We start from the raw sequence: 18,796 nt of genomic DNA on the forward strand, positions 1-18,796 counted from the left end.
CTTTATTCCAATTAAAGACCGTCATGCTACAAGTCTTTTTCTGAAAATAAATTTCTTCAAAAGGTGAATAACGGTGGAGTAAATTTAAAAAATGAGTAAAATCTAATTAACTCTAAATAGTATATGAGTTTTTCTAACCTATGCCCACTAGGCATAGGATAAGAAACCCAAAAAGGAAAGTTTTATTTTTGAGCAATGTTTTGCTCACATTTTTCGCAGAGTGGCCACGCTAATTAGCTCATCTACACATTTTACGAAAATATAATATTACTATAACTGTTCCATTTCAAAATATGCTTGGAAGAATTTTAACAATTGGGGTAATATCCAAGAACTGACTAGGGTAAATAAGGTACACCTATTTCCACAGTGATGATGGTTTTTTCCACGGATTCCTTGCCATTTTATGCTTGATCGTGTATATGATAAAATAAGCAATGATCACAAACATCCATGGCGGAGAATGGAGTCTTATAAGCCAGTTGAGTTATATGTGACGAGGAATTATTGCATGGAAGATGCATCGGATACAAAACTTGTGGTCTCAGAAAACGGCTGAACTAAACAATGGAGTACTTCATATCAGTTAGGCTAAATCATTGTTGGCAGATGAAAGATAGCAAAGTCTTGCAAACTTGCATTCCCTCTTGTCAGCAGGAAAATGATGAATCTGCCACCGTGTTTTCCGCCAAAGCTCAGAGGAACTGGTCTACTCTGTGTAACATTATACTTGAGTCCTGTAATCAAGATTATTAACATTATAGATTAAAGCTACTTCAATGGTTAAACAAAAGTACTCCAGTAAAGTTGTAGCATTTCCAGAAAGAGTTATACTAACGGCTAACCTGAGCTGCTATAATTATATTTTTTTTTTTCGGCCTTCATTTTAAGCAGCTACAAGGAGTGTATCGAAGGATCTGCCCACAGAACCAGTGCCTAAACCTGACCACTGTTACTGACCACCTTTCTATTTCCCGACATTGCGCAGCGTACTCAAAATTTCAGCAAAGTCAGTCGGAGGAGGGCATGAAAAGTGCATGAGTTTGCCAGTACACGGATGCTCAAACCTACAGAAGAGCGTTAAAAATGCAATCAACTTTGAGACTCACACTCAAGATTACTAGGGTTATAATGCAAGCACCGTATTCTTCTTACCCAAGAACCATAGCATGAAGGCAAGGTCTCTCAATGCTGGAAACCAGATCAATGACCTCAACATGATAGCTGGCACGGATTTTGGGTCGAATCTGCGACAAGGCCATGTCCCTGGTGCCGCCATACAGATCATCCCCCAGTAGAGGAATGCCTAGGTACTTTGCATGTGCTCGGATCTAATTAAAGCAAGGACCCAATAAATTGAGTGACAAATATCTTATGACTCAATGAAACGATTTTCTATGAATGAAATTTCACAAGTATATTAATAGTGGATTGGGAGCAGCTTTTAAAAAATGGGTTTTGGATCAGCCTTTTGCTTTAGGTCAGTAAGTTTCGGTTCAAAGTTAAACTCAATTGCCATCCTTATACACAGTACACGAATCAGATAAACACATTCCTTGTACCTCACGATCATTTTACAAACAAGTTTAATGCAGCCAATGATATGCCAAATCATGCAACAGCTTATACAACATTAATTCGATACTCTCTCTCTCTCTGTGCCATTGGTTCAGAAAGGAAATACTCCAGTAAAAATTAAACAGTACCTGATGTGTACGTCCAGTTTCCAGTTTCCATTCAACAACTGCAGCACCACCATTGGCTAGCACTTCAAGCACCTTGTACCTACATTTAAAAGAAAGGGAAAATAATAATCTGATAACATAGTCGTAAGGGCTTGAATCTCACATCTGCATAATGGTGTTTAGACACGTTTACAAAAATTAAAATCGCAATGTCATGTACTAACAGAACACATTTACATAAAACATCATGTCGTAGATTAGAAATTCCTTATAGAACTGACCTGGTCAGAAATTCCTTATAGAACTGACCTCTGACCAGGTATATTCAGAAATTTCAAGTCGCGGAAATTGTAAATGGCTAAACCTGTTGTCTTTTCAATTATGGATTGTGTGATATGTATACATATCAACTCGTGAAAAAACTAGTCCTATAGGTGATTAATTTGGAACGAATTAGGAATAATCGAAACCTATAGTGATGTGACATGGGATCCAAGTGTCGAACAAGGCTATTTTGTGAAAAAGGTGTCAGAACATGACAAGGTATCTGAATGTCAGACAAGAATACGTTGTGAAAAAAGTGTCAAACATGACATTGTGTCCAAGTGTGATTCTCCTAAATTGAAGTGTCGAAATGTCATGGCGTGTTAAAATTTCGTGAGTGTTGACACACAACCCAAACAAAAATACTCTCATGCGAATGTAGGTCCTAATTTTTCATCTCCTAAAATTTTGCGCAAAACTGAAATGTCATGAATTAAAGTGAATGGAGGAAACAGCTCATAAAAAAATGCAGTGAATGTAATGTTGGAGGCACTATTTACCGGCTAGCAGCTTCTCGTGCAGGCCCCGAGTGACTAGGTCCAGTAACAGCAGTCATCCGAATTCGGTTACTTAAATCACGACCAATGGGTATATCTACACGGCCAGAAGTAGTGGTAGGCACCCCAGATGTGAGACTTACATAAACTCTATTGATAGTGTGGGACTTGAATTGTTGTGCCAAATGAGCATGCGAGTGTTCATCCTGTTATCAAGACATAGATAGACAACATTTTACGTGTTTACTTACACCACTAAAATAATTCGAAATGCAGCGAAACACTGAAAACTAGAATCCTAACCTTGGCGATGACCAGCAGTCCACTGGTGCCTTTGTCTAACCTATGAACTATCCCTGGACGAACTGAAAAACATGGCTCTTCGTGATAAATGGGCTCTATATCTGAATCTATATCAAAATCATCCTCAGAGACATCCTCTGCTTCCTCTGCCTCAGAGAGTCTACCAATATTAGTTAATGTACTAGGGAGACTACAATGATTTAAAATCGCATTAACAAGAGTGCCCCTCGGATTTCCAGGTGCTGGATGGACAACCTGAACATGGTATAATATTACATTATCAGTATATAAAGCCAACTAGGAGAAATGTATTATATAATCAGTATATAAAGCAAATAAGAAAAAACTATTAATAGTTTTTTGGGCCATTGATCCGCACGTAAATCCAAATGCAGCTAGAGGCAACACCATACCACAATACCCAAAATACAAGAAGAGACAACATACTCTCCTCCGCAAATGGCTATTATCATCATAGCAAGTTTTTATGGTAAGCTACCATTGACCTCGTTTACTCTCCACGCCCACCCAAGTCCCTAACAACACACACTTAAAATAATTAACTTATGCATATATAACCTCACCACATTGTAACATACAGCAGCATTATCAATCTCTAATGAGGAACTCGAGCATAAGTATTACTGCAACAACTAGGTCAACAAAAATAAAGCATATCTTCCTACCGCCAAGCATGATTATCTTCTCCCATATTTTCCACCACACCAAAAACCCTACACATATACAAAGACCGTCCAACTGAAGAATTTTTGAACTAATGACCTTTTGCAGTAGGAAGTATGAGATAAAAATCTTACCATGTGGGGAGGTTTGTTGACAACCAAGACGTGGTCATCCTCATACTCAATATCCAGAGGTATATCCTCTGCTTCAGCCCTCAAAGGCTGCAACTTTGCAATGGTGCAGTTGACATCATCTCCTGTTCGAACAGCATACGACACCTGCACAAACAGAGATTCAACAGGCGGATGTTTAAAGACGTAACACACAACACTACATAGTATAACTATATAATCATGTCATGTGAATGAACCTTTGTTACCACAACAAGGAAATAGCATTAGATAGAAGGTGGGAAGTAACACTAGTTAGTACTCCCTCCGTCCCGGTCATTTGTTTACCTATCCCATTTTTAGGTGTCTCAGTCAATCATTTACCTTCCTATTTTAGGTATGCTTTTGATGAACAATTTGATCCTCTAACACTCAATTTAATCCAATTGTCATCAAATAATTGATCCTATATTCTTTTCTTGGTCTTTGTGCCAAAACCAAAGGTAAACAAATGATCAGGAAGACGGAGTAGTATCTAAATAACACCAGTTAATCCAAGGTCTAGTTAGCGGAACGAGTATTACAACAATCCGACAAGGAGCAAAGCATAATGATTATAGATACAATTGACCAAGATGGATGGAGTACGCTTTGCAGCAGATAACAACAAATACTCCATCCGCTTATTTTAATCAAAGGTAAACAAATGATTGGGACGGAAGGAAAGTAAAGAAGCTAACCTTATCAACAACGCGGCCATTGACGGAAACGAGACCGGCACGAATGCTGGATTGAACCCGAGCTCTACTGATTCCGGCAATTTTAGAGGAAATCCAAGCATCAAGCCTTGTTTTAGCGGGGCCTACATCATCCACTTTCTCCTCCAACTGCACACCCTCGTAGCTCGTTCTTCCGGCAATGGAGGATTTGACGGAAAAGGCTTTGACGAAGGTAGAAACCCTCAATTTAATAACTGGGCGTGGGGGAAAATGGTGGAGTGTTGTAGATGATGTGAGTCCCAGCATTGTCGCTTCTCAAGATACTCTCCAATTATGCGGGTGTTTACTGTCTACGGAGTTAGGGGCGAAGAACCGTCTGCACAAACCGAATAACTCTGGAGTCTGGCCCAATCCGATCTAACAAACTCGGGTACTCTACCTCCACTTACACCAAGCAACCACGTCAATCGGGTCGGGTTGGGTCAATTCGGCGGTCGGGTTGTTCGGGTTTACAAGATTTGTGCCGGGTTGGATCATTTTCGGGTGGGTTGTTTTCAACTTATTTAGGAATAACAGCAATTTCCGATATTAAACATTCAGTTCGGGTTGGGTTCGGGTTCGGGTTCGGGTTCTGGTCGGATCAGTTTTGCCCGATCTAACTCTACTAAAAGTCATTGATAAGGCTTATCGCACAACTAATGAAAAGAATAACCCTAAGCTAGGCCAACAAAAGAATGTAGTTAGAGAAGTAGGGGTCGATCACATGGAGACGAGAGATGCCATAATAAATGTCATGTAATGAATTCTTTCAAGGTCGCTCTGATTTGTAGGATGTTTGGTTGATAAATTAAAGCAAATAACAAGATGACAAATAACAATATAAAGGAGAATTTTGTGGGTAGGTTTTATAAGATTTAAGGAAGGTTTGTTTATTGATGACTGTCAATTAGAGTATACATGGTGGTATTTATAATACATGGAGTAATAACCTAATGCCTAGAGATAAGCTAACAGAAAGATACAGTGAGTGGGATACATAGCTATTAACTAGGAGTAAGACTAGGAACAACTATTGACAAAACAATATTGACTAGACTAGAGATATGTACGGCAATATTGAAGACTATTTCTTTGTTTGGTTAACACTCCCGCGCAAGATGGACGGACGTAGACAGAGACCAATCTTGGACGATAATTCCAGAAAACGAGGCTTGTGAAGAGGCTTTGTTAAGGCGTCAGCGAGTTGGTCCGTGCCTTTGATATGTTGTATTCGAACTAGCTTGTGACGGACCTGTTCTTTAACAAAATGGAATGAAAGAGCAAGGTGTTTCATACGGGAGTGAAAGACGGGATTAGCGGAATAAGTAGTGGCTGATAAATTATCACAATAAATGGCCGGGGGAACCAAGTTGTGAAAACCAAGTTCCTGTAAAACCGAGACTAGCCAAAGAACCTCGGACGTTGTGTCAGCAACTGCGCGGAATTCCGCCTCAGTAGTGGAGCGGGAGAGAGCTTTCTGCTTTTTGGAGGACCATGAGATCGGGTTTTGGCCGATGTATACTAGATAACCTGTGGTAGAGACATAGTCGGCCTTATCGCCTGCGTGATCAGCGTCACAGTAGGCGTGTAAGGTAAGTGGGGTGGAATGATGAAGGTGGATGCCGAGATGGATTGTTCCATTGAGATAGCGCAGGAGCCGTTTTAGTGCAACCTAATGAGTGGCAGTAGGGTGGGTTATAAATTGAGCGAGTTTATTGACGGGGAAGGCAATGTCGGGACGAGTTAGGGAAAGGTATTGAAGACTACCAACAATGGCTCGGTAATCCGTAATATTTTCAACAGGTTGATGAGGCTCTTTGGTGAGTGGTGGATGAGCAAGCATTGGTGTTGTTGCTGGTGTACTTTCATGCATGTTAAATTTGTGAAGAAGATCGGAAATATATTTGGTTTGATTTAAGTGAAGACCGGTTTTTGTAGGTGTGACTTCTACACCAAGAAAAAAGGAAAGGGGACCAAGATCTTTGAGAGAAAATTTGGTGGATAATTTATCAATAAATTGTCGAATGTGGGTCGGGTTTGGTCCAGTAACAATGATGTCGTCAACATACACGAGGACAAAAAGAGCAGTGGTGGGTGTATTTAAAATGAAGAGTGAAGGGTCAGAAACAGAGTTCTTAAACTGGAGCGAAAGAAGGTGATTTTTAAGCTCGGTGTACTAGGCCCGAGGAGCCTGTTTAAGGCCATATATTGCTTTGTGAAGTTGGCATACATGGTCGGGTTTTTCCGGGTCAGCAAAGCCAGGAGGTTGCATCATAAAAACAGAGTCAGTAAGGTTACCTTGCAAGAAAGCGTTGTTCACGTCAAGCTGGTGAAGGGACCATTTCTTGGCCACGGCAATTGAGAGAACAAGGCGAATCGTCGCAGGTTTGATGACGGGACTAAATGTTTCCGAGTAGTCAACACCGGGCTTTTGATGAAAGCCTTTGGCGACTAATCGGGCTTTGTATTGTTTGAGGGTACCATCCGGGTTGTACTTCACGAGATAAACCCATTTACAACCAACAACATTGTGGGCTTGGGTTCGGGGAACAAGTGACCATGTTTGATTTCGGACTAGGGCTTGGTGTTCTTCAAGCATGGCGGTGCGCCACCGTGGGTCGATTAAGGCTTGCTTGGTGGTGGTGGGTGTAACGTGGGGACTGGAAAGGGTAGCAGTCTTGGCGGTTTTAGCATAACGGGGATTAGGTTTGACGATGTTATTGGAGAGACGGGTGACAACACGGGATGGCGGTGGTGGTGGGGGTGGCGGGGGAGGTGTGGTGGCTGGGGATTGGGTACGGGTGTCGGGAGAGGAAGGAGTGGGGATAGCAGAGGACGGCGAGGGATGGTTGAGAACAGGGGACGAGGAGGCAGTGTTGGGTGATGGCGGTGGTGATGTTTCAGGGGACTGGGGTGGGTCTGCGACGGCTGGGTCAGGGGTAGGAGTGACGGGGATGGGCAGAGGTGGTTCGAGCAGCGGAACGGTGAGTTCACACCACCGGTCAGGGGCTTCGATGGTGGAAGCAGTGGTTTGGGTTAGTTTTGTGTAAGGAAATTCTTGTTCAATAAATCGAACATGACGACTGGTATATAGTTTACAGGAGACGGGATCATAACATAGGTATGCACTTTGGGTTGTGGAATATCCAACAAAGACACATGGTGTCGATCTCGGGTCAAGTTTGTGTTTTGTATACGGACGTAACCACGGGTAGCAAAGGCATCCGAATGGTTTTAATTTATTATAATTTGGGCTAGTATTAAATAATAATTGGTAGGGTGTGTTATTTTGTAGAGTAGTGGTAGGAAGACGATTTATTAAATATGTAGCGGTTGCAAAATATGGCCAAAAAGTGGTTGGCATTTGAGCATGAGTGAGTAGAGCGAGACCTGTTTCAACGACGTGACGATGGCGTCTTTCGGCAAAACCATTGTGTTCGGGTGTGTGAGGCGGTGAGGTGAGATGGGTAATTCCGTTATCTAGGAGAGACGGGTTTAATTTTTTGTATTCTCCCCCATTATCGGAATAAAAACGTTTAATTGGTTTGGAAAAGTATTTTTCAACAATAGCTTTGAATTGGTTAAATGTAGGTAATGTGTCGGATTTATTTTTAATTGGGTATAACCAAAAATAATGGGTGTAGTGATCCACAAAAATAACATAATATTTAAATGAATCGTGAGAGACAATTGGGGACGACCAGACATCCGAAAATATTAGATCAAGCGGGGCAGTGGAAGATAACGTGGTGTTTTTAAAGGGTAGTTTGTGACTCTTATTAATCAAACATGAATTACAGTGCGAGTTGTGGACAGCGGGGGCCCACGGGGGCGCTTGGGAGGAAAAGAGAAACAAGCGTTTGAATTTTTGTATGGAGTCGCCACCAATTTTTATGGGAAATTGGAACCGTTCGAATACCTCGTGTCATGTCTAGACACAAAGTAAAGACATGAACACTAAGCAATCGTTACCCTTAGCATTCTATGTCTAGAATGACTCTCGTGGATGCCAATGAACACGGGTGTTCACAGATATCTGGAGTAAGGGGTGAGGGTACGTATTAGGAAGCTCTTTTGATCGAACACCTAATCCCGCCCGCCTCGATAGCGGCCTCTACTAATGATTAGGGAAGTTATTCGTACTTGATATATCGTCGGCTATATGCATGCAATGCAACATCCAAGTCTTAATCCTAGCATGTGAGAATTAGACTAAGTCGGTTGACACGTAATTTAGCATACAATTGGGTCGAAGTTGGATTTAATGCTCATTTACATGTGAAAACATACAAACAATAAAAGAAATACAATAATTATAAATTACAATAATGGAAATTACATTAATTACAACGGATTAGGCGATTTATGTCGAAAATACCTTTAAAACGGATAATTTGGGAAAAAGAATAAAAGAACAAAAGAAAGAATTAAATGAAATAACGAACATGAATTAGCGTGATATTACGGATAATAGTTAGTTAATACGTAGACTAATTAAACTAGGTCAAGGCAGAAACGGAGTTCAGGGACAGAACTCAACCAGGAACAGCGCAATGAGTCTGCGTCCTTTGGAATAGCGCGCAGCAGACGCGCTGCGTGTTCCCTGGCTCGATTCTGGCGTCGTGAAGCCGTAATTGCAAGCCGTTAATGTCGATTGGTGATTTAAAGGATTAATTGATGATATTTACTCGGATGAAAGTGATTAACAGGTTAATTACATGTGAATGATGGCTATAAAAGCGATAAACATGAATGATACGGATGTAAACGAATTAATTACATGAAATTATGATGAAAATATTAATGAGTCCTCTGTTGAAATAAGTCAATTAGGCTAAATATGACGGATATACAACGAATATGCGAATAAGCAGATGAAAACTATATCGATGGCGAATTCCAGAAACTCAATATGAACAAATTGAATCTCTAAAATCCGGGTTTGAATTTAATGACGAAAACCCGCAAATATGAATTAATTAGGATTTAAGTCGGATTTATGATAAATAAAACATATTAATGAATGATGATTAAAATATACATGTGAATTATCAGTGACGATTATATCAAAGAATTAGCGGACGAACAAATAACAAATAAAAAGAAAGAGCGAAAATACAGAGGACGAGGAAGAAGAAAAGAAGCAGGAACTGCGGCAGCCTCACGAAGAGGCGCAGCAGGAACTGCGCTCCTTCGAAGAGGCGCAGCTTGATTCTTTGCGTCTTTTCTCGACGTCATCTCTGGAAATCCGCAAAAAGCGAGTTTTAAAGCACGGTTTTAGAAATCGGTTTTAATGGTGTTTTCGACATAAATCTTACAATGGTGATACGATAAATAAAATACAATAAATAAAAGAGGAATTATACACCCTCGGACTTACATGTTGTGAAACGAGATGAACTAAGATATCGATTAGTGATGCTCGACGCGAATGCAAAGAGAGTGCCCTCGTAAGAGGAAAACGATTGATTAATTAAATTGATTGAGTGTAGTTGGTCAAATTGGTCGGTCATGCAACGGAGAGGTTGGTACCGGAAAGATCCGAGCTTACGTGGTCGAAAGTTCAAGCACGTAGGCGCCAATTAGTAAGAACAAAGTCTAGAATGCAAAGGGAGAAGAGAAGGGCGGACACTCGCGTGAGAAATATGAGGAACGAAGGCTCCTATTTATACTAATCACACGACGGAATTAGGGTTTCGGAGACTCTTTGGTAGTGAATCTCGGAAAGATATGAAAAAGATACGTAAGACATGCGAAAGGGCACGGGAAGAGGCGCGCAGACCACTGCGTCTCTTGGAAGAGGCGCAAAGACTGCTTTGCGTCTATTCCCAGGAGGTTTCCTCCTCTTTGAAGAAAGATTTCGCGTTTGAGTTATGGTAGGACGGAAATAATTCGATTATCTTATGAATATTACGGGATATTATTTGCCAAAAGATAAAATTTATGAAATATGGAATAGAAATATCCGGAACATTCCAGAATATTTCGACTCGGGATTTAACGATTATCGAGAAAATGGAGACGGTTTTTGACCCGGACTCCGAATGTACTCTAATTACTGCCAAAACGACCGTATCGGGACGTAGATGACAACTAAGAGGTCGACATTTAATATTTGAGCAATCACTTGACGATAAACTTACGAACTGTCACAAATCGTTCCGCGTATCAAACATGCGGCCCAATCATCACCGGGTGGTTTGCGGGAGGTGCGAAATGAGGTATCTCTGAGCCCCCACTTTGACCGAGGCTTGGACAAGGCGAAAGTCAAAGTATAGCCATCAGGTCAATCGAAGATTACAACCCGACGACTATGGCGACGCGAGGCGGTTCAAGGGGTCGAACCATGGACTGTCGTCGGGAACATTTTAGAGTCCGTCGACTATCGGGGAGGGTCGTTTAAAGTCCATTAGACTATTAAAGCTCGCCAACCATAAGAAGAGACCATACCGAGATACCCCTGGGTGAAACGGAACTGAAGACGCTTCGGCAAAACTCTTTGGTCTAAAGATAACTTGGTGTCTGAAGGCATTAGGGGTCACAGGGAACCTGAAGGAATCTCTTAACACTTCTGAAGGCTAACTCTGAAGGCTATCTCCCTCTGAAGGACTAAAAGGGGTTATCTGAAGAGGGGTTATCTGAAGAGGGGTTATCTGAAGAGATATAAAGACTTTGATTTGGGAACTTCTGGAGAACGGCACCCTGGTCGAACGCCGCGGGGAAACAAGAAATATTGAAAGCAGCAGGACGTCGGTAGAAACTGCTGGGGAATCTGCTTGCATCGGTCTCAAGCGAACTCTGGCAAAACTTGAGGTTGAATCTGCTTGCGTCGGTCTCAAGCGAACTCTTGTTGGGAGATATATTGACGACTAGGAACATTTTGATCGTCGTGAGAGAAATCTTGAGTGAGCGATCTTTGCAAAATACTCTCTATTTGGATAAAAGGATTTTGAGCAACACTACAAAATACTGCTGCGCTGGATAAAATGGATTTGGACAAAACTGCAAAATACTGCCGCTGGCTGATGAAACGCGGGCCGGAACGAAAGAAAATCATCGAAACGGACCAAAAGAATATAACATCGTCAAGGAAGAGGCGCACCAAAGATGGGCCCACAAATAACGAACTTATAACGAATTTTTGAAAATCCGTATGGAGGGAACACAAGGAAGAGGCGCAGCAAGAGCTGCGTCTCTTGGAAGAGGCGCAGCTTTCGCCGCGTCTTTTCCCCAATTTGGCTCTTCTGCGTAAAAACGCGAAATCAGAGGGGTTTGTGTTCATTATTTCGAAACACAATTCTTGCAACTTCTCTCTCAAATCTTCACCATTTCCGTCGACGTTTGATCCAAAAGCTTGCACTAAATATGACTAATCGAGGTATGTGTTCCAATCTTGCATTAATCATCTACATTTGTTGAATTTTGAGCCGCGAAATTTAGGGTTTTCGACCCTTTTGATCGAAAATTTGGGGCTCTTCCCCCAAATGGATTTGCCTTGCCAAATTGATGCTAGAAATGGATAGTAGGTGATGTTAGGAACATAACCATGTATTTGTTTCGAATTTTCATCGAGTTTTGAGCCTTTGAATGAATTTTGAGACGGTTTTACAGCTAAACCGTAAATTGCTTCGAAAATAGCCTTAGGATTGCCCATTTGCGATGAAACTTGACATTTGGGATCCTTGGATGATGGGTAAACTTTCTACCATCTCGGAATTTTGGTTTGTGACAACTTTTTCAGGATACCTTTCTAGGGCATAATCGTCGTTATAACGAAATGCTGCCGAATTTCCGACTCGAACCCGGAGTTAGGCTTTGAACTGGACTTGACTCGACCCAATTTATCACATGAGTAATCGGGTTGGCGGGAACGTGGCCAAGGATGGCACGAGGGGAGCAGTTTCAGTGCTTTGAAGGCTCGAAAATCCCTTAACAAAGGCTTGTCGTCGTATGACGCGACCTGAATTTACTTTAATGTCGCAGGTGATGAGGCTTCTACTTCTGGGAGATCTCCCATGGAGATAGACGCCGCTGTTGTTGAGGAGGCTTTAGAGCAGGCCTTCACCGCTGCGGTGATGGCTGCTGGAGACGAGACTCAAGAGGAGGAGGCCGTCGAGGAGGAGGAGGCCCCGAGACGGGCTAACATCGGGCGAGGAGGCCGTCAGCTGAGAGGAGCTCCTGTGTGGGCTGAGACCTGGGAGAGTAGGCACCTTGTGTGGGTTGCAGAGGGTCACCTGTCCTACAGGACGGTGAAGAGCTTGGTAAATAAGAATTCACTACTCATTACCTATTCTCTTTCATTCTTTTTGTCCAAATTTCTTTCAAATTTCATTCAAAACTAAAGATAGCTTTGTTCCAAATCATAATAGGAGGCCGGGAACATCAGGTCGTTCTCGGGTTACACGACAGCGATGGAGCACTACGAGCAGCTGTCGGCGGAGGAGAGGGCCATGATCGAGCGTGGAGCGTTCGGTCCTTTGGTCCAGGTCTGGAGGGATATCGTGAAGAGGAAGTTGCGGGCTAACCTTAGCCTGGTCCGCGCTTTCTTGGATCGATTCTGGGATACGACTTCCACGTTTCACCTACCTTTTGGTGAGGTGGGAGTCACTTTGGAGGATTACGGCATGATTTCGGTGCCGTGCGGGGACCGAGGAGATGGTGTGGCCGGAGACCGCTATGAGGGCGGATTCGGCCGAGGCGAGGAGATTGATCGGCCGGAACTTGTCGCCGAAGGTGTTGCGATCTGCCGGGTTTGGTACCCAAGACTTACGTCCGAGATTACTTTGCGGGGAAGACCCCTGGCCTGGTGACGATCGACGGGAGGGAGACAGCTCCTCCTCCTTGTACAGTGAGCGAGAGGGCCAAATCGTGGCTTTGGTGGTTCCCTGTCTTCGATTTACCTCGGAGACAAGGGCGAGAGGCTATCGACGAAGCTCCTTCCCTTTCTTTCGACCGAGTTCCCTAGGGCGCTGGGACTGGGTCACTGCTGGTTTTACGGTCCTCATCCGCTTCATGAGGGCCATGGTTCGTCCGGAGTTGATGGAGAAGGGGACTTCTCCTGGCGCGGTCGGACCTGGACTACTGTTGGAGGTATGAACCTTCCTTTAGACCAAAGTAAATCCCTTTCTTTATTAAATCACGAAAGATCGTCATTGATTATTCTGTTTTACAGGCGTGGGTGTACTCTTACTTCCCGAGTCTCGCGTCCAAGAGGACGGAGCCGTTGGAGAGGGCCTATCCCGTGGTGAGGGATTGGGTCATGTGCCGGACGAAGAGCAAGCGTTCTTCTCACAATGTCTACCGGCGGGATGTGAACGCTCTTCAGCTGAGCAGCGTGAGTATTCCATTTACTCTTCTTATCCCTTGTCTTTACTTGATCATAGGAATGATCTTTTGCCTTTACATTGTCGCAGTGGGTGCTCAGACCTTGGGCGGAGTACGCTAGAGCGCCTCCTTTTGTCGCTGAGGTCCTTCGACCTAGGAGCCCGAGTCGGCTGCTGCTGTGGACGTCGATGGGTCCTGTGTGGTACTTGGGCGAGCGGTTGGCTCGTCAGTGCTCTCGGGACGCGTTGACGGTTCCCGTCGATCCTCCCAGGACGATGTTTAGGGAGCCTTCGAGGCCGAGAGGAGGCGGACTTGGCCGGTGCCGTGGTGACGACCTTCTTACTCTGGCGAGGACTACTCGGCGTTCCTTTACGGGAGGTTGGCGTCGGCGGCGGTAGTGGTGAGTATCTTTTACTTTTGCTTGGTTTTGATTTTGAGGATTGCGACGAAAGATCATCGATTAACGAGAGCTATTGGTCTTTGCAGGAGGTTGAGGCGGCGGGCATCGAGCCCCCAGAGTACCCCGAGACCCTCGAGTACACTGACGCGACTGGGAGGACGACGATCTCCGAGTTGCGTGACTTTGACGTAGCTGTGAGGGGTGCTGGCCTAGACGACTGGCAGCATCTGATTCGGAGGGTAAGTCTCCGACTTGTATGACTTTTGTGTAAGAACACATTTGATTGAGTTTGCTCAATTTGCTGAGAATTTCTTTTGAAAATGCAGGTCGCGCCGTCCCGGTTCGTGGCGCTATGGAGGGTGGCCAACCGGCTACGAGCTACTGCCATCGAGGCACTCGTCGGTGGTCGAGGTCGTCAGGTATGAACCTTATTTGATTTTTGATTTTGATTTTTTTTTTTGATTTCCAATTTTGCTTGAACCGATTGACATGAGCCAATTCGTTGCTGTTTACAGGGTGACCGCGAGCTGGAGCGAGAGTTGTCCCAGTCTCGGGAGGAGACCGCTCGCTTGCTGAGGGAGCTCGAGGTTCGGGACGCCGAGATCGCCGTTCTGGTGGCGAGAGTTGCCGAGTTGGAGGGCGCCCAGCAGTAGCCTTGTGTAGTTTTGTAGACTTGTACATTCTGGACATTTGATTTTGAAACATTTTTGGACTCTGTTTGGGGCGCAAGCCCCCAGTTTTCTTGGACTTTTGGACTTTATTCGGGGCGCAAGCCCCCAGCTTGCTTGTAAATTTGTATATACGATGGCCTGAGTGCCTTTGCTGCTGGGTTGTGTTGCTTGTACCTGCAGGTTAGTTCTTGAACAGGTTTGGTAGACAACGGTATGCGCCGTCATGCTGCCGAAATTTACATGGAAATTACGCAAAACATACATTTTATATATATGGCCTTTAACCAGCGCAAAATGAGACTCAAAAGAGCAAAAAAATGCAAAAATGCAAAGCAAAAATTTTGTCGGAAATGACCGGACGGTAGGGAGGGTTACCCCCTAAAAAAAAGAAAAAAGAGAAATCTGTAAGTGTAAAAATGAAATGTTGAAATGAAAACAAAAGAAAATTATTTCCCAAAAAGAAAATGAAATTTACTTCCTAAAAAAAAAATGAAATTCATTTCCTAAGAATAAAAAGTTTGAGTGTCATGAAATGGCGAAGGTGTCGATGTCGCCTCGAAATGCGTGCCCGCAAAAATAGGAAACTTGAAACATGGTAAACTGCTCGTATAAAATCCCGTAAGAATAGGAAATTATTCGTTATAGAATTAGGAAAGATCCAAACGCGGAAATCACAGAAAGTGAGCCTGGGGAAGAGGCGCAGCATGAGCTGCGTCCCTTTGAAGAGGCGCAGCAGGCGCTGCGCCTGTTCCCAAGCCGGTCCGTTCTGGCGGATTTTTGGAAACAACAATTAGTATAAATAGAAGCGTCGACGGGGCGTTAATTTACACAATTCTTCCGTCTCTTCCTCGTCTATTCACATAAAACTCTCAAAATAAATCTTCAAGAGAAAATTGTCATCATGAATACTTTGGAGATCCGCTTGAAGGAATGGACCAACGAGTTTTCGAATATGGAGAAGCACGACATGGGTGCTTATAACCTTGGGTCTTTGTTGAGTTTGAAACTCATTAAGGTAGTAAAACCGTTCTTGGATGCTTGCCTTGACTATTGGGACCCGAATTATCATGTTTTCGCGTTCCCGGGAGGTGATATTTGCCCGTTTCCTGAAGAAATTGCTACTATTGGTGGGTGGGACCCCGAACATTTACCTGCCATTCCTTCCACTTCACAAGGGTATAAGAGCAAATTCAGAGACTTGCTTGGACTGACTAGACTTGAGGTGGATCGCTTAGTTACCCCGAAAGGCGTGAGAATGTTGGACTTTGTAGACCGATTCATTAACAGGGCCGACCCTACTGTTTCCCATGTTGCGGGAGGAGGGCATTTGGCTTTTGTTTGCTGCACGTGTATGTCTTCCAAGGACACGTCGATGAAGATTTGAGAGGTGATCCCCGTCTTTTGGGTCTTATTGAGCAAATGGAGTCGCGCAGAGCCCACTTGCTTGTGCTTAGGAGAGATTATCTTGGGTTTGGATAATAGGAAATCCAACCGCGATCTGCCGTTCTTGGGGAGTCCCGTCATTTTGCAGGTAAGAGACATCATTTTTTTTTTCTTTTCTTTTTCGTTTTTTTTTTTTCGTTTTTTTTTTTTTTTTTTTTTTTTTTTTTTTTTTTTTTTTTTTTTTTTTTTTTTTTTTTTTTTTTTTGGTTTGGTGTCTAATACCTGCTCTTGGTAGGTTTGGCTTATGGAACGGCTCCGATTGATCGAGCCCCCGGTTCATGCACTTTCCTATCATTCCCGTATGATTGCGATGAGGACGCGGTTGTACATGGTGGACTTCACCCGGGTCTGCGATTATTGGAAGAACAAGCTGAAAAGTGATGATGGTCCGTTGATTAGGTGGGTTGTACCGTGGTGGCACCTCAAGTCATCCTTTGGAGTGTCTTCTTTGGATCCCACTAGGTCCGTGCGCATTCCGGGATTGGAGTTCATGGTATGCATCTTTCCGGAAAGATTGATGAGGCAAGTTGGGTTGAAGCAGACGATCCCTAGGCTTGATACCGTCCCATGCATGCTATGGCGCTTACTACTACGAGAGCCGAAGAGAGTGGGCTATCAAATGGGCCCAAAGAAACATGTGGTTCTTGAGTTTCTCCGCCAATGCTTTGTGGGTGTCGGATTCTTATCTGAGGTGGAGAAAGGCTGCAACTCCGGAAGAACGCGAAAGACTGAGGAAACGCGAGCCTGTTGACTACAAGGTGCGCGAGGGAGAGAAAGAGAAGGAGAAGCATCGACGGAGGAGAGGGAGAAGAAGAAGCCGGGTTTGGTCATTCACCCTTCAAAGAAATCAAAGACTACTCCTGTTGCGGAAATGGTGGTTAGCAAGAATGGCGAGTCGGGTCTCGAGAAAGACCGTTGGTGATTAGGTCTGAAGTGGTGCAAGAGCGCCCGGCTCGAGGTCGTGACAAGAAATATGACAAGAGTGACAAGGGCAAGGGGAAGATGGAGGAATAGCCCGAGTCCTTATTTATTATTTGATTATTATTATTATTGTTGTTGTAATAAAAAGGAGGGATTTTTAGAATCCTAGCCTATTCTATTTTTATTATGTAACGTACTATTATTATTTAGAAATTGAATGAAATAAAAAGGTTAAATGGTTATGAAACCGTTGAGATTTTCCACTTATTATTCTTGTCGAATTTCAAATGCAATGCAGATGTCCTTCTATTTACATTTTTTTTTAGATATAATGGGTTGAATCCCGTGAAGGATTGCCTACGTATTCACTTAAAAAGCGAAATCAAACCCTTGCGCGTAGTTCAATTAAATGTAAAAGAATAATTGTTCGAAGCAAGAGCTTGTAATGAACATAGAAAATAAGCATGAGCTTTTGCTTACTCGAGAGGTGCGAATTTAGTTTATTTGATGATATGAGGATGACAAACTTGTCAAAATGCAAGAGCACAGTGACATTTAGCTTATTTAAGCTTGGCCAGGGGCCGTTTATTTAGTGCCACAAGAGCGACACATGGGTTTACGCGAGGCGCGTTTTTTGTCCTATTCTAGGCATAGTACCGTTTCAATTGGTCGAGGTTTGTGGGGTTTGAAAACTCATTTCCATCTAGGTCTGTGATTCTAACCGCACCTCCTGGGAGTATGGATTTGACTAAATATGGTCCGGCCCAATTAGGTTTGAATTTTCCCCTTGGGTCGACAGGTAAAAGAGCTCTAACCGATTTGAGTACTAAGTCTCCTTCTTTGATGTTTCTTGGCCTAACCCTTTTGTTGAAAGCTCGTTTGATACGGGCTTGATATGTTTGGACATTATGTAAGGCGCATAGCCTACGCTCATCCAGGAGGATGAGTTCTTCATACCTATCCTTCTTCCAATCGGCCTCCGGGATTTGGCTTTCTAGTAGAATACGCAAGGATGGTATTTCTAGCTCGACTGGTTGTACGACTTCCATGCCGTAGGTCAAATAGAAAGGAGTAGCCCCAGTGGGCGTCCTGACAGACGTGCGATACCCCCGCAAAGCAAAGGGTATCTTGCTTGGCCAATCTCTATAGTTGTCAGTCATTTTCTTGAGAATTGTGACAACGTTCTTGTTTGCTGCCTCTACCGCGCCGTTAGTCTGTGGTCTATAGGGCGAAGAGTGGTGATGCTTAATCTTGTATTTGGCTAGCAATTGCTCAGTTTCGGCTTGAAAGTGTGACCCATTATCGCTAATGATCTCATGTGGGCAACCATATCGACAGATGATGTTGTTTTGTATGAATTTGGCCACATTTTTAGCCGTAAGACCAGTGTAGGAAGCCGCTTCTACCCATTTGGTGAAATAGTCGATCGCCACTAAAATGAAACAGTGACCTCCTGTTCCGGCTGGGGTTATTTTCCCGATTATGTCAATTCCCCATGCAGAGAATGGCCAAGGAGATGTCATCGTGTATAGCAACGAAGGAGGGACATGTTGTACATTCCCGAAGATTTGGCAATCATGGCAGTGGCTCACGTATTTGATGCAATCGGATTCCATTGTGGTCCAATAATACCCTAAACGTGTGATTTTCTTTGCCATCATGGGCCCACTCATGTG

The 18,796-nt window shown here is 43.5% G+C and overlaps 1 protein-coding gene across 1 annotated transcript; it reads right to left on the bottom strand.

The window, feature by feature from the left end:
* Positions 1-249: 249 nt before the first annotated feature.
* On the bottom strand, positions 250-5,095 carry LOC141597042 (RNA pseudouridine synthase 2, chloroplastic). The gene is made up of 8 exons (XM_074417360.1): positions 4,344-5,095; positions 3,628-3,771; positions 2,810-3,064; positions 2,510-2,712; positions 1,707-1,785; positions 1,156-1,331; positions 846-1,067; positions 250-737 (listed from the first exon to the last, which is right to left on the bottom strand). Exons 1-7 carry the CDS (start codon positions 4,626-4,628, stop codon positions 968-970), a joined length of 1,242 nt encoding a protein of 413 aa, XP_074273461.1. The 5' UTR covers positions 4,629-5,095; the 3' UTR covers positions 250-737; positions 846-967.
* Positions 5,096-18,796: the final 13,701 nt, after the last annotated feature.

Source organism: Silene latifolia, chromosome 8 (genome assembly GCF_048544455.1).
Source record: "Silene latifolia isolate original U9 population chromosome 8, ASM4854445v1, whole genome shotgun sequence".
NCBI lineage: Eukaryota > Viridiplantae > Streptophyta > Magnoliopsida > Caryophyllales > Caryophyllaceae > Silene > Silene latifolia.

Bases quoted from the DNA above. Each gene is read 5' to 3' on its own strand.
- LOC141597042 (XM_074417360.1), bottom strand. From the start codon at position 4,628: ATGCTGGGACTCACATCATCTACAACACTCCACCATTTTCCCCCACGC. The intron at 2,713-2,809 runs GTTAGGATTCTA...TCTTGATAACAG, and splicing joins GACTGCTGGTCATCGCCAAG to GATGAACACTCGCATGCTCA. The intron at 1,786-2,509 runs GTAAATAGTGCC...TTTTAAATGTAG, and splicing joins GCACGAGAAGCTGCTAGCCG to GTACAAGGTGCTTGAAGTGC.